This window comes from Chiloscyllium punctatum, chromosome 16 (assembly GCF_047496795.1).
Source record: "Chiloscyllium punctatum isolate Juve2018m chromosome 16, sChiPun1.3, whole genome shotgun sequence".
Taxonomy (NCBI): Eukaryota; Metazoa; Chordata; class Chondrichthyes; order Orectolobiformes; family Hemiscylliidae; genus Chiloscyllium; species Chiloscyllium punctatum.
The window spans coordinates 13,732,288-13,747,227 of record NC_092754.1 but is presented as its reverse complement, the minus strand read 5'-3'; the positions used below and the strand labels follow the sequence as shown (position 1 = coordinate 13,747,227).

Genomic DNA, 14,940 nt, shown 5'->3' with positions numbered 1-14,940 from the left:
AATGTCTCTTAAACATTGTAATTGTACTCACAGCCACCCTCTGTGCTAAAATAAAAATGTCTCTCAAAATCTCTCTCCTCTCACCTTAAAAATGTGCCCCCATTGTCTTGAAACTCCCCATCCGAGGGAAAATACATCCACCATTAATTTTTATCTATACCTCTCATTATTCCACAAACTTCGATCAGGTCACCTCTCAACCGCCTATGCTCCAGTGAAAAAAGTCCCAGCTTATTCACCCTTTCTTTTTAACTCAAACATTCCATATCCGGCACATCTTTTGTGTGTTTCTGCAATCCATGAACTTTTTATTAACTGTTATTTTAATGACTATATCCCTAAATAAATATGGGAATATGTACTTAATGTCTTTGATTGTCATACACTTCCAATGCGTAGGACGTCTGCCTTGATTTACTTTGAATAAGATTTAGCACAACAGTAGGTTTGTGAATGAGCTCCTGAGCATTGTGAGTATATTTGTTGGTTTGGCAGAATCTTATATCTTAACAATGTGGGTAAGGTTTGTAGCAGAGTCTGACAAGAAATCCAGCAAGGCTTATCTCAACAGCAAATTTTATGGAACTGCTGAGTATCGAGGCGAGATTCTCACAACGGAGTGGCACATTGCCCGTTAAGGGGGACTATTTCTTGTAAACAACCTTATTAATTGCACATCTCACCTCATTTGTAGCTTTCTATTTTGCCAAATGCATCAAGCAAGTTAGAAGTCACACGACACCGGGTTATATTTCAACAGGTTTATTTGAAATCACAGACTTTTGGAGTACTGCTCCTTTGTAACCCGGTGTTGTGTGACTTATGACCTTGTCCACCCCAGTCCAACACCGGCACCTTCACGTCAAGCAAACTAGTTGTTGAGATTCTTGACATGGGAGTCAGAGTTGGTACCTGGCTACTTCCGCTTGCTGCTTGCCCCAAAGGGCCTCCACATTGGACACTGGGCATCAGTGGCATTTCAGGGAACGCTTAATGGCACCAGGCCCATGCACTTCACAACCATGACCATTGATGTGCCAGCCTCTAAGAATCCTCATGGAACATATTCAATCACTTTACAGGATGCTTTCACATTTCAATGCTACACCCAGGGTGCTATCATTGTAATACTGCAGCAAGGACACTGAATGCTCAGGGACACAGAGACAGCTCATGAACTGTACCAGGCTGCATCTCGGGCCTGTTCACTTACTGTCATAGCACCCCCGCTATGAGATCAGCCATGATCATGTCAAAAGATGGAGCAGGCTCAAGGGGCTGAATTGCCTATTCCTACTCCTAGTTTTTGTAATCTTATGTTCACTACCTGAATGAGTCCCATGCCTTGCATTTACTTGCCTTGACATTTTGCACTTGACCCCGTCAACCACAGGTTCACTGTGCTGCTGTATTGCCATGCTGTTTAGGTCCAGACACAAAGCCAGGAAGCTTGTCATGCTTACCAGCACGGCTCAGTCAAGTCAAGGGACATAGCCTTTGCTGAGGGATCCCTGCTCAGTATATCAAGAGTAGCTTCTGAAACCAGGCTTAGACACGGTCAGTCAGCCACTCGGAGTGGTCAGCATTAGGATCCACTCCACATAAAGGGTGAGGAGCCAAATGGTGGGCAGCTCACCACACCACAGCTGAGACTGCACTGGCCTGGGTTGCAACCTTGGTCGAGGATGGCCTGGTCTAATGTTGTCACTTCCACTGCTTTTCCTGGGGGAAGACAATGTTCTGCTGGGTTGGCAGATTTTCATTGTCTCTCACCTCCAGGACAAATGTCAGAAACTGTGCAGAGCACCTCTGTACTAACAGCACTTTTTAAAATTGCTGCAGCACAAGGGATGCCAGTCAATTCCAGGATATCCCAGCAGTGATGAAGTGTTCTGGGAAAGATACTTGGTTAGATGGAGCTAGAAGCAGTCAAGACGGGCGGCATAGGGTTGGGGTAGATAGTTAATGATGTGGGTTTAATAACGTACGGCGAGAGATACCTCATGGCGAGAAACCCTCCAAAATAATTTGGAACTGAAATGTGTCCATAGAAATGTGAAATTCTGCAATGGAGTTTGGATGTAAGAACCTGCAATCGAATCTGTGAACTCCTCAGGAGGACTAACATGCAATACTGTTAATACAAATATATTTCTCTTGATCACTTGAAGCACGGCTTATCTTTTAGAATTTAAGGAAGGGAAAAGGGAATAAGTTTGGCTTTTGAATAACTTTGAATGGGTTGGGGATAGTGTAAAAGGCCAGAGGATGTTTGGGGAGTTGATTTCAGCTGAGAGACATGGTAATGGAATGATTGTGGAGAGATATGGAGACAGAATTAAAATGAGGTTAGAAAGAGCAGGAGTTGATAATAATGAAGTGGTTTAGGAGTGATTGAGAGATGGAAAAGAGTGGGTTGAGAAGTGTAGGCAGATGCATTTCAATGAATGGGGAGAGGATTTCATTTGCATGGTGAGGAAGAAGATCATGCAATAGTTGAGTAAGGGTAGAGACAGTTCTGGAGTAAATCTGAAGGAATTGGAAGATGGTAATGATTTAGGTGGAGTAGACAGATATTCATGGAATTGTTTTAGACCAATCAGTAATTTGGATGTGGCAGGTTTTCACAGTATCCTGATGGAATTTGGTATTGGGTCTGGAGGGAAAAATACAATATTATAATATTCTTCTGGAGTTCTATATTGGAGCTGTTTGTATAACTATCTGGATATTGTTCACAGTGTGCTGGGACGGGAGCTTTGGACATGACTGCAGCTTGTTGTGTGAAGACTGTAGGAATGGTGGCACCTGCAACGAGGCACGTGATGGATGTATTTGCCCAGAGGGTTGGACTGGAATCTTGTGTAACCAGAGTAAGTAAACTCTCAAGCATTTGTATTGAAGTGTGTTTTTGAGCCATGTGCAGACCTTGTTAGTTCATAGACACCGGAACAACAAATTATTCTGTTCTATGACACCATCAAAAAAAACAACCTCAGGACAAATTTAGACTCAAACTATTGTCAATGTGCCTGGGAATCTCAACTTGTAGCGAGACATGATTGTTGGAGGTAGGTTGATGATGAGTCTGTTGCCTGGTTTTTCCATCAAGAGACCTAACGTTATGTGAACTCCATCCCCTTTCTGGACTTGTGGGTGGTCATTTTGGTAGGAGCAATGGAGACCTTGAACTGGTACTCCAAAGCATGGTGAGATCAAACCATGAAAGGAAATGGAAATAAATGTATTCCCAAAGTGATTCTCCACGATCCTCACTGTTGACCCCTCTTGAAGGTAGGAACTCCTGTTGGGGTTTCAGCTTTCTTGCAGTATCCTGTTTGTGGTGGAAACCTTGCATTTGCGGGATATTCAACAGTGCAGTGCAGTGCATTGCATCACAACTAAAGCCAAGCCAAACCTGTCTCTATCTGACATCCACAGAGTACAGTTTCAGCAAATGTCACTGGATTACAATTAAGAGTGGGGACTCCTGTCCATTATCCTCCTCCCCATCTCTACTTCATGGGCCACAAAGCTAATATAAAATTATGATTAATAAGTTCCCCCTTCCAAATATTAAATTGCACCGGATCAGGAAGGCTCAAAATTCTCAGTGCCATCCAGAAAGGTAATTCTTTTTAAAATATATTTTCAAAAAGAAATGCCTGCCTTACTCTGAAGAAATGAACTTGATTCAAACAGTTAAGGCGAGGAATGCTGTTTATAAGAAACTCAGCAAGCAATCACTTTGGTGTAGAGATGTTGCATGTTTGGGAGAATTTACTTCACCACAGACTCGCGACAGGCACGTTTCCAGCAATTAGAATTCCAGAAGTAATTCGCTGCATGGTAGATGCTATTTCATTGAGACAATAAAAGTATCAACCACTACCACTGGTATGCGTGAATCACTTGTGGAGACTGGAATTACCAGCCTGCAACTCTTCACAGGAATATAAGAACCATTAGACATAAAGAAACCAAGATCCAGTGATATGATGATAATGATAATGGAGTTGTCATGCAATTGTTCCAATTAATTTCAAATAAACCAATGTCATTTTATTGAAAGTTTTCAGCTCTGGTTTGAGGCATTCTCAATGGCTTTGTCATATGACATTCTAATCATCTTATGGCTGATCGTTTGACATTTAATCGCATGAACACTAGCATAGACCACTTGGGCTAAATAGCCTGTATTTGGGCCGGAAGGTTCTGTAAAATTTAACTCTTTATTGTTTACAATATTTATTGGACTCAATAGAAACATAAGAAATAGGAATAGTGTCAGGTCATTGGGGACAGGAAAATAGGATAATGATTGTTTGGCAAATTGAGTCAACGGATGAGGCATTGAAAGCAAGGGAAAGTTGTTGGCCCCTTAAGCTCTCAAGAAATTCAAAGAAGTGCAAGGCTCGAATATGTTTTCAGAAAATGAGATCCTGCGTATGAATGTATATCAATTCTAGTGAGTGTAAACAAGTCATATGACAACCTTAACTGATTGCTTCAAATTGGTTATTAGTGTAACTATTAGCACACTCTGAATTATTCACCAAGAACTTCCCAACATGGAATCACATCTTACAGTCAGCATTTTGTTCGGAATTGTGCAAGTGTCAGCTGGTTGAGCAGATCTGTACTCTGCCTATTACAAACTACCAAAGGAACATGTTACAGAAGCAGAAATTGCTGTAAAAACTAAGCAGGTCTGCAGCATATGTGGAGAGAAATCACAGTTCAAATTTTTGGGTCCAGTAACCCTTCTTCAGAATACTTTAGAATGGAATATATTGTTTGATTCAATCAGCCAATCACTGGAAAGTTGGGTGGGTGGAACTTTGATTCTTCTGTTAGCTAATATTAACTCACTGAAATTGCATTGATAACTGATAGTAATAACGGTAATATTCAGACTCTCCTTATAACTAGTGATAATAAATGAACTCACTGAATATTACATGCACTTGGTAATAATAAAAGTAAAGACTGGACGTCATTGTAACTAATAGCAATCCCAAAATGACGAATCCAAGACTGAGTGTGTGCCTTTGAAGAAGTCTTGTTCACAGCAATGTGAAATGGTAAGAATTGGATATAAAATTGGTGCTGATTGGTTGTTACTGTAGAAATTCCCTTATTAAAGTTATATGTTCCTCTTCTGATCTTTCCTTCCTCATTTGTTTAGGGTTATGAGTCTGAACTTTTAAGATTGGAGGAGGTTCAAATGCCTCTTTTTTAAAATGTAGTAGGATGCGGACACCTCTTGTCAATCCATTTTTCCCAAATAACATGATGTTATTTTCTGCGATTGCGCTGTGCAGGTGACTATGTGTCACAAGGCCAATCATAAACCTGGCATCCGTCTGTCAACTTTCTGATGTTACTTAGAAAGGAGTAGAACATGAAGGAGGAAGAGAATGTGAATAATAGAAAAATGGAAAAATTGCTATGTTAAGAATATGGATGAGATAAAGAGGAAAAAAAAGTCTATTTAGCTCTCTCAGATAGATAAAGATTTGTCCCTGAGGACAATTATTTCAAAGAAGCCTGCAGTTCTCCCTGAGGTCTTGTCTAATATAACCCTCAGAGAGTATCATTGAAACAAATTATCGAATAATTACCATTTCTGTTTCCAAAATTACTACACAGAACTATTTCAGTACCTGTGATACACTTTGAGATGTTCTTAGGTGTGAAAGATGCTCTATAATTGCAAATATTTATTTCTTTTTCATATATTTTTTTCTTTAATTCCTATAAGATTGCAACAGTGCACCACTGGTGGTTGCAGTCTAGACTGTGTACTCAAGTCCTGAATTGGAACCCGAACCCACATACTTACAATTCAGACCAGAGGGCTAGCAACTGAGCCAATAAGTCAACTGAGTCAATGTTTTAAAGTGCCAACCAGATGTAACAGGCGCTTTTTAATATGGTGTTGGCACATTTATTATTGTTACTGATTGGCAATAAAAATGTTGGTCTTGCCATTGATGCCCACATCCTGTGAATGAATAAAGCATTGTTTCCAGTCCTTTGTTTTTATGTTTCTCTCTGCCCAATTGTGCGTATTGTTCTTGGTGAACAATTATTTGCTCTTTCTCTTCCTTTTTTTTCCAGCCTGCCCAGAAGGAACATTTGGCAAAAATTGCAGCTTCCTGTGTAAGTGTAAGAATGGTGCAACATGCGATCCACTGACTGGAAAATGCCGCTGTCCTCCAGGAGTGGGTGGCGAGATGTGTGAGGATGGTACGCCAACTTGTATTTGATGAAATATTTTATTGTGGTAAACATTCACCTCAATAGCAAAACAAATGATGAGACCAGTGATGAAGTGCCGCAGTGCCTTTCTCTGGTGTTTAATCTCCTTGTGGCCTCAACAGAAACCTTAACGTCTTGCCAATTCAGGTTGAGTGTATTTCTTGAGGTTTTATCGCAAGACCTCCTGTGTCAAACAATCCCAACTTTACTATCCTGTCATTGGCTCAGTCTTTAGGTATGCTCCCATCTCATAACCAATTGAAAAGTGTACAGTCTCTTTATTATCCAGTTGGACTATTCTTAACTGCCCATTGATTAGCCATTTTTCCTATTTTCAATATTTTGTGTTTAATAAACAAAGTTGCTGAAATATATATTTTTAAAATGCCTCTTCTATTTAGTTCCTCTATGATTTTTCTCCTGGGTCACTTGGGGGCAGTGCCAAGGAGATTAGTTTTCAGCTCTCGGAGAGGGTGAAATAATTCTGGAAATTCTGTGGAGATACTGAGACAGAGAGAGAGAAAACCAGGCATGTTTGTAATTCTATCCTGATCATCTGCACTCCCATTCTCACCTCCAATCTGGATGATTTGTACATTTGCCTTCATTTCCCATACCTTCCATGTGTGGCTGATCATACTTATGTTAAACGTTTGCCAAATTTTGGGTTGATTCCCAAGAGTGACTGTTTTCTTCTTTAGGGTGCCCCAAAGGACTATATGGAAAAACCTGCAACAAGAAATGCAATTGTGCCAACAATGGGCGTTGCCATCGTATCTATGGAGCCTGTCTCTGCGATCCTGGCCTCTATGGACGCTTCTGTCACTTACGTAAGTTGGGACAGCTTTGCTGATAACAACAAATAAAAATTATGTTCTCACTCAATTAATAATGGAACTATCTTGTGGCCTACGCCCTTGCAGGATGGCACTGCCAAAGCTCAATAATAGACAATATACTAACAACATACAATATAACTGGCAGTGTTATTGGTGAAAGATGCAGAGCAGGTATTGGGTACCCCTTACTGAAAACCTGTAGTCTAGCTGAGGTGGAGACCATTATATCCAGGGAGCAGGGTTGGTCACAGGATGCAGGGGAATCTACAGAAAGATACTCATGTTGTAATAAGAAGTAAACGCGATTTGAATAAATAACAGACTGGCTCTATCTCATTTGAAATTTCTCATTTGTAAGCCACTTACCATTGGTGGTACAAACATGCTTGCAACAGCATGTGATACTCAGTTTTGACATGCACAGTTCTGTAGACTTGCAACCACTGGTGTCCAAATTCAATTAAATTAAGACCTTTAAGTCCAGCTGGCAAATATGCTATCTCTGTCAGGTGGTAACGTCAGCTAAAACAATGCCCTTTCACTGCTGTGGCCTGGATTCAGATGCTTAGTAGAGCTTCCAATTCAGCCTTGTTCTGGAGCAATCACTTTGACTTCTCACACCTCATTACTTCATTTAGCATCAGACCAAACTGTCACTTACTCAGCAACAGCCAAATCTCCTGGAGCCTAAATTGCAAATCAGTTTTGGTTGTGTCTAGTTTCTTTGGCACCTGGCAAGTATCCAGCCTTGTAAAGTGTGGTTTAGGTTGGCAGTTCTGTTGAGAGATTGAAACTGGTTCTTTGTTGGCTGGGCCTGGAGATCAAAGAATGTAATGTTTATTGGACTTTGCTGAAGGCTGTTTTACTGAGGTGAATGTGGTTGCCAGCTGGTTTGGCAATGGTACAGAGCATCCCACACCAACAAGGGGCCTCTTGTACAGACAGTGATAAAGCAATTACATTTGAACAGTGACAACAAACAAATGATATTAAAATAAAATGTTGAGGTTTATTGTAGCATCAAAACTGCAAGAAGCAAAGAAAAATATTATTTTCCTGTGGAGCTTTTCATGACTTCAGGACTTCCCGGTGTTACAAGTGGAATACGTTTGAAACATGGGAACACAAGAACTGGGCACAGAACTAGATCATGTGGTCTTTTCAGTCTCTTTCACAATTCAGTATGATCTTGGCTGACCCTGAGCCATCTCCACTTCTCTACCTTTACTTGCCATATCCTTTGATTCTCTGAGAGGCCAAACATATGTCTGTCCCAGTCTTACATAAATTCAAAGATGGAGACTTCACTAAACCTCTGGGTCGGGTGTACCACAGATTCATAACCCTTTGAGTGAAGAAATGTCTCCTCAACTCAATCATAGAACTCAGACCCCTTGGCATCATGATAGCCCACAAACCCACAAACACCTTAAACAGTGATTAATGAATCTAAAGGATCCATTAGATACTACCAGCAAAACTAACGTCATTTATTTACTATGCAAGAACTGTAAAAAAAACTACATCAGACGAACTAGCAGGAAACTTGCCACCAGGATACATGAACACCAATTGACCACTAAAAGACATGACCCACTATCACTAGTTTCTATACAAACAGGCAAAGAAGGACACCACTTTGACTGGGACAACACACACATCCTAGGACAGGCGAAACAAAGAAACACGTGCAAATTCTTAGAGGCATGGCATTCTAATCAGAACTCCATCAATAGACACATCAATTTATATCCTATCTGCCTTCCCTTGAAAAAATGAACCGGAAAAGACATCACCCACCTTAAGAAGCCAAGACCTATAAAGAGAGAGGCGGGACATACCACCAGCGCTTCACCAGAAACTGTCACTGATGATGTTACCTAGTATGGTGACAAAACGTCCGAAAACAAATCTTCAAGCTCAGTGAGCTAACATACATACTTACAGCATTCCTACAGTTTTGAAAGGGACCATTCAGCCAACTGAGTCTAACTGACCCTCCTGCTCAGACCAATCCCTTCCATCTCCCTAACCCCACATTTATTGAGGCTAATCCATGGAGTGTACACATCCCTACTCACTATGGAGCAATTTAACATGATCAATCCACCTAACCTGCACATCTTTGGACCGTGGGAGGAAACTGGAGCAACCGGTGGAAACCCACGCAGTCGAGGCTGGAATCAAACCCGAGTCCCTGGTGCTATGCCACCCTCACTGATCAGCCCCTTATCCTGAGATTGTGTCCCTGTGTTTTAAATTCTCTGGCCAGCAGGAACAATCTCTGTGTCAACCTATCAAGACCCTTCAGAACTTTGAATGTTTGAATGAGACTGCCTATCATTCTACTAAACTCCAGAGAATATAGAAATGTTATCATTGTTGTAATTTAGGAATTGTGATAACCGATGTATGCAGAGCAAGTTCTCACAAATTGCAAAGTGATAATGATCAAAAAATCTGTTTTAGTGATGTTGCTTGAAGGACATATATTGGCCAGAACATCAGGAAGAACTCCCATGTTCTTTTTTTGAAAACATGCTGTAGGAACTTTTACAGTCACCTGTGAGGACAGAGATGACATCAGTTTAACTACCCATCTGAAAGATGGCACCTCTGACAGTGCAGTACTCCCTCAGTATTACAATGGTGTGCTTCAGACTCTGGAAGGAAACTCACATTGTCACAACATTAGCACATTAACATTTATTACTGATCCTTAGTTATTCAAAATGCATTCATCGTCAATGACATTATGAGGGACTAGACTCTTATGAAGGTCATACTTTAAAGATTGTAGGCATCTTCCACTAAGGGCAATAGAGAACATGTAATCTGGAAGTTTTCCTGTTTTTTTGATATGAGATTTACTGAAATTAAGTTCATCACTGGAATCTCAAATAACACTCATTTTTCTCTCTTATTTTACTGATTTGGATTTAAGCTTGTTGTAATTTAAGTTGTTTGTAATATTTTTACTTATGGTCTTCAAGAAGAACTCTGTGTCTTTTAATCGTAATGTACAGTTGCTAACCGTTTCTTTGTTCTCCTACTTTGCTGTATCAGCTTGTCCAAGATGGACCTATGGGCCTGGCTGTTCGAATGTGTGTCGATGTGACCAACGCAACACACTGGAATGTAGCCGCAAGGACGGAAGCTGCATTTGCAAACCTGGTTATCATGGTAATACTTGCCAGAAAGGTGAGTGCCCAATCATGGAGAAGTTTAATTGAGAGTTTGAATGTTTAGCAAACATTCCCTGAAACACAACGGCCTCTGGGTTTCTAGGAAGAAGAAATATTTGTCAAAACTGAGCTATCTCTCCACAAATCCAGATTTCTGGAATTGCTCTTCTAGAAGGGGCGGTGGAATCTGTGTTTGATTATGCTAGCAAATAGCTGCAGCTGACACAATGCCACAAATTGCCTCCTTTAGGGTATAAATGTGCATGATTGTAATTGTCAATTTAAATTCCTTTTGCTTTCTGTCAATTTACTCTGTTTCAAAAAGTACATATTTATAAAAAGGAAGGAATGCATAGTGATATAGGAGCAGGAGTAGGCCATTCAGCCCCTTGAGCCTGCTCCACTATTCTGAATCATGGCTAATCATCGACCTTAAAGCCTTATTCCCACAATGTCCTCATAACTTTTCACATCATCAGTCACTAGAAATCTCTCGGCCTCAGGCTTGAACATAGTTATTGATTGAGCTTCCACAACCCTCTGGAATGGAGAATTCCAAAGATTCTGAGGGAAGAGGTTCCTCCTCATCTCAGTTCTAAAAGGCTTGCCTTTTATTTATGAACTGTCTTTCCTAGGCCCCACAGCCTGGGAATCATCCTTTCTTCTCTGCACAACCGTTTTGCAGCGATTTAAAAATCTGAAATTATATTGCATTATTGGTTGCATAAGAACAATAGATGGCTGTTTGAAAATGTTTCGGGCAGAGCTCAAATGAACAGGAAGAAACCTTTGAGAATTTCAGAGCTGTTCTGTAATTCATTTGGATAATGGTTATTCTTTACCTCAACTCCATTTAACTGCTTTTGTACATATCCCTTTTAATCTTTACCCAATAAAAATCTGTGCATCACAGTCTAGACAGCTTCATTTGTCAGGCTGAATGCTAGAGTTCTGCAGTTCCTTTTGCCAAGACATTCTTTCTGATTTTATTTCTGATGGGCCTTGTTCTTATTTTAAAGTTATGTCATCTCATGGTTTTTCTTCATATCTACTCTCATGATTCCCTTAAACATTTTAAATACTTCAAGTTGGATCATCCCTCAATGTAATTTAAGTGTACACAAGCCAAGTTTGTGTCTTCAGTAAACTTCAGCCAATAAATTCACCTTAGTATCTTCTTTATTGTTCTAATTTTACAAGAATAATGAATAAGCATTTCATTAAAGCAACTGTGCATTAAAACCTTACATACTGTAACCATCTTTTTTTTTGCGGGAACATTTAAGAAAGGGTTGGATGTTTACCTGGATAATCATGGAAACGTAATCAAGTGAATATCTGATATCTTGAATCTATTAAAGATTTATCCCTCTCTTTATTTTTTTTTCCCTTTCCTCTTGTCCAAAAGCCTGTGATCATGGCTATTATGGAGTTGGGTGCAACACCAAATGTAACTGCTCAGTCGGTGTTTCCTGTGACCATGTGACTGGCGATTGCGAGATTCTGTGTCCTAAGGGATATCGTGGAAGGAACTGCAGTCAAGGTACATTTAACTTTCCACATTTTCAAAATTAAAAAAAATGAGAAATATAGGTCAAGGTTCTTAACATCATCAAACTTGAAAGGATTAATGGGAATCAAACATCACAGAAAGAGGCATTTGGCTCAAAGTGACTGCGCCGGCTCTTTGAAACAGCATTCCAGTAGTCCCACATCCTTTCCCTCTCCCCCTGGTTTTGTAAGCTTTTCCTTTCCAAGACTATATCCAATTCCCTTTGTAAAAGTTACTTCTGAACATGCTCCCACCATCCTTTCAGACAGGGCATTCCAGATTTTAATTGTCCATGCTTAAAGAAATTGCTTCTTCTTTTCCTCTCTATTTCCCTCAGCAGTGGAAGATAACATGAGATGCAGGAAGTAGTGACTGGGTGAAACTATGTTTGGGTTCTGAAAGCTTGCAGATGCAAGCACAAAAGATTTTTTTGAGAAGCTGAAATGAGTTGAATTAAAGTTGGAGAGATGATGCAACAAGCCTTGATTCCTAGAACAAAGATGAAAAGAGCACAGAGGGTAGAGGAATTTGCAGTTTAGGGGACAAAGGATAGTTCAAAGGAATTATGATTATTTGTATATTAATGAAATTGCAAGAGGCAGAAAAGAGTGCTGTGAAAACAGTTTGAAAACTCTCATAAACTCGCATATGAATAACTGTCAGGAATAAAGCAAATCCATAAAACAGCATTGAATCTGATCTGTCCTGAAGAGGCTGATGGAGGAAAAGGATACTGTCATATGATAACGGGACTGGTCACTCTGTACATATTCACGCTTTCATCTCAAATAACAAATGTACCGAAATATATTTACATGTCAATGCACAGGAGTGATGCTGTGTTGAAAAAATAAAGAGCTTGCATGAGTATATATCGCTGCTCACCACCTCAGGATGTCACAACTAAGAAAAGTCCTTTTAAAGGGTAATTGTTACTGTTGTAATGTTGTAATCACAGCTGTCATTTTGTATTCAGCAATCTCACAGCGATGAGATAATGACCAAATAATCTCCTTTGGGTATGGCAATTGGATGAATATTGGCCCAAAATATTGGGAGAATTCTCCAATTTTGAGATCTTTCACATCCACCTGAGAGAGCTTGGTTTGGTGGCTCACCTGAAAGGCACCTTTGGCAGTGCAGCACTCCATCAGCACTGCACTGAATTATCAACCTAGAGTGCATGTTGTAGACTTTGGAGTGAGTCTTAAGACTGTGACTTTCTGACTCAGAGGTGATCCATAGCTGTACAGTTCCCAACAGATCACTGTTTGCTTGATGCATGAGCCACAGAATCAAAACTTCAACACTGTAGCTCCCACTGGAGAATTGTGAATCACCGATTCACCCCTGTCATGCTGAGGGGAGTTCTTACTTCATTGGCGGGGAGCTATGGTCTGCAATAATCCAGACTATGTACCTGTTTTTGCCATTGAGATTGATGCTGACAGTGGGTGTTGATTTCCCAAATGACTTTAAAGTCTTGGAACCTTTGCATCAATCCTCAGCAGTGTGCAGTTAGTAATAAGATGGAGATGCTAATAGTAAGACTGAAAGTAAATTTGAGCTATAGATTTGTTAGTTCCCCTGGGCTGCACCATGTACAGATTGGAATCATTTGCCATTTTGCATGTCAGTATACTGACAGCACAGAGAGGCAATATCACAAGTTAAAAATTGACAGAGTAAGTCAAACAGGCATTACCTTCCTTCAATCATTCTTTTGCAGACAGCAGTGGAGAGGACAATGGAATTCAGTGTTTTCAACACCATGACACCATTGTCAGATACATAAGAAATTACAGCACGTCATCCTTTGACTTGAAGAGAGAAATATGGTTAGATTCAAATGGTCTGACTTCAATTCTCTGAAAGACTGCTTTGTTGTGTTTTTTATAAGGAGAAGGGAAATTCTGCTCAATATCTTCACCCTGATGATTAAATGTATGAAAGAAAGAACAAATTTCCATTTATATTGCATCTTTCACAACCACTGCATGTTTCAAAGTACTTTGAGTGAATGAAGCACTTTTGGAAGTGGAGTCATTGTTGCAATATAGGAAACCTGGTAACTAATTTGCACATAGTAAAGAACTCATAGACAACAGTGAGATAATGATTAGATTATTTGTTGTAGTATTGTTTGAGGGACAAGTATTGGACAGGAAAGCAGGGGAAACTACCTATTCTGTCCTTTGAATTGTGCCATGGAATCTGAGAGAGCACATTGGCTTTGGTTCAATATTTCAATTGAAAGATAGCACCTTTGACAGTGTAGCTCTTGGTCAGTGCTAACTGGAGCGTCAGTCTAGGAAATATCTTCAATTCTGGAATGAGCCTTGACTCCATAACTTTGTGACTCCGAGTTAAGTTTGCTATCCACTGAGGCCAGGCTTGCACCATAGCAGAAGACAGGAAAGCTGGAGGGAAAAGATTGAACAACTAACTGCACTGGTATTAGGAGCTTTGGTGAAGCATTTGCATAAGCGACAATAGGGATAGATATATGTGTTATCAAACTATGATTTTACAGCAGCACCATTTTTGTCATCTTGTATCTAAGTGCTTATATGACCAATGCTGTATCATAGGTACTGGTCTAATAATCCAAGTGTTCCAACTGCACCATTGCAGATTAAGAATTTTAATTCAATCTTTCACACAAAATAATTGAAAATAAATAAACCAATGCAAGTTGGACTGAAGCTCTTAAACTGTTGTAAAGAAGTTCACTGGTTCCTGTCATTCTTATCCAGTCTGGCTTATACGAATCAGGAGCAGGAATAGGGTCTTCTTTCTTTGAACCTGCTCCATCATTTGATAAGTATCTATATGTGACTCCAGCCTCCTAGCTACATTGGTGACTATAACCAAGCTCTGAAATGCAAGCCCCTCAATTCTAACTGGAACACCTAGGGAGATGCAATAAATACAATCTCGAAGTGATGCCTACAAGTCGAGAGTTCATTTAAAAAGTGAACCATCTGTACACATAATGTACTGTACACACCAGACTTATGCATTTGTCTCTTATATGTAATGCATAGTCACCATGTTTTAAACTGTCCAAATGGTTTTTAAAAAAGGAAAACAAGTCAAT

General features: G+C 39.9%; 1 protein-coding gene across 4 annotated transcripts in view; it reads left to right on the top strand.

The window, feature by feature from the left end:
* Positions 1 to 14,940, top strand: part of LOC140486975 (uncharacterized) — a 436,936-nt gene that overhangs the window by 364,293 nt on the left and 57,703 nt on the right. For all 4 annotated transcript variants that reach the window (XM_072586267.1, XM_072586266.1, XM_072586268.1 and 1 more), the window contains 5 exons: positions 2,742 to 2,873; positions 6,124 to 6,252; positions 6,966 to 7,094; positions 10,170 to 10,304; positions 11,697 to 11,831. In XM_072586267.1, the coding sequence (XP_072442368.1) occupies positions 2,742 to 2,873; positions 6,124 to 6,252; positions 6,966 to 7,094; positions 10,170 to 10,304; positions 11,697 to 11,831 (660 nt within the window). The remainder of the gene's footprint in view (positions 1 to 2,741; positions 2,874 to 6,123; positions 6,253 to 6,965; positions 7,095 to 10,169; positions 10,305 to 11,696; positions 11,832 to 14,940) is intronic.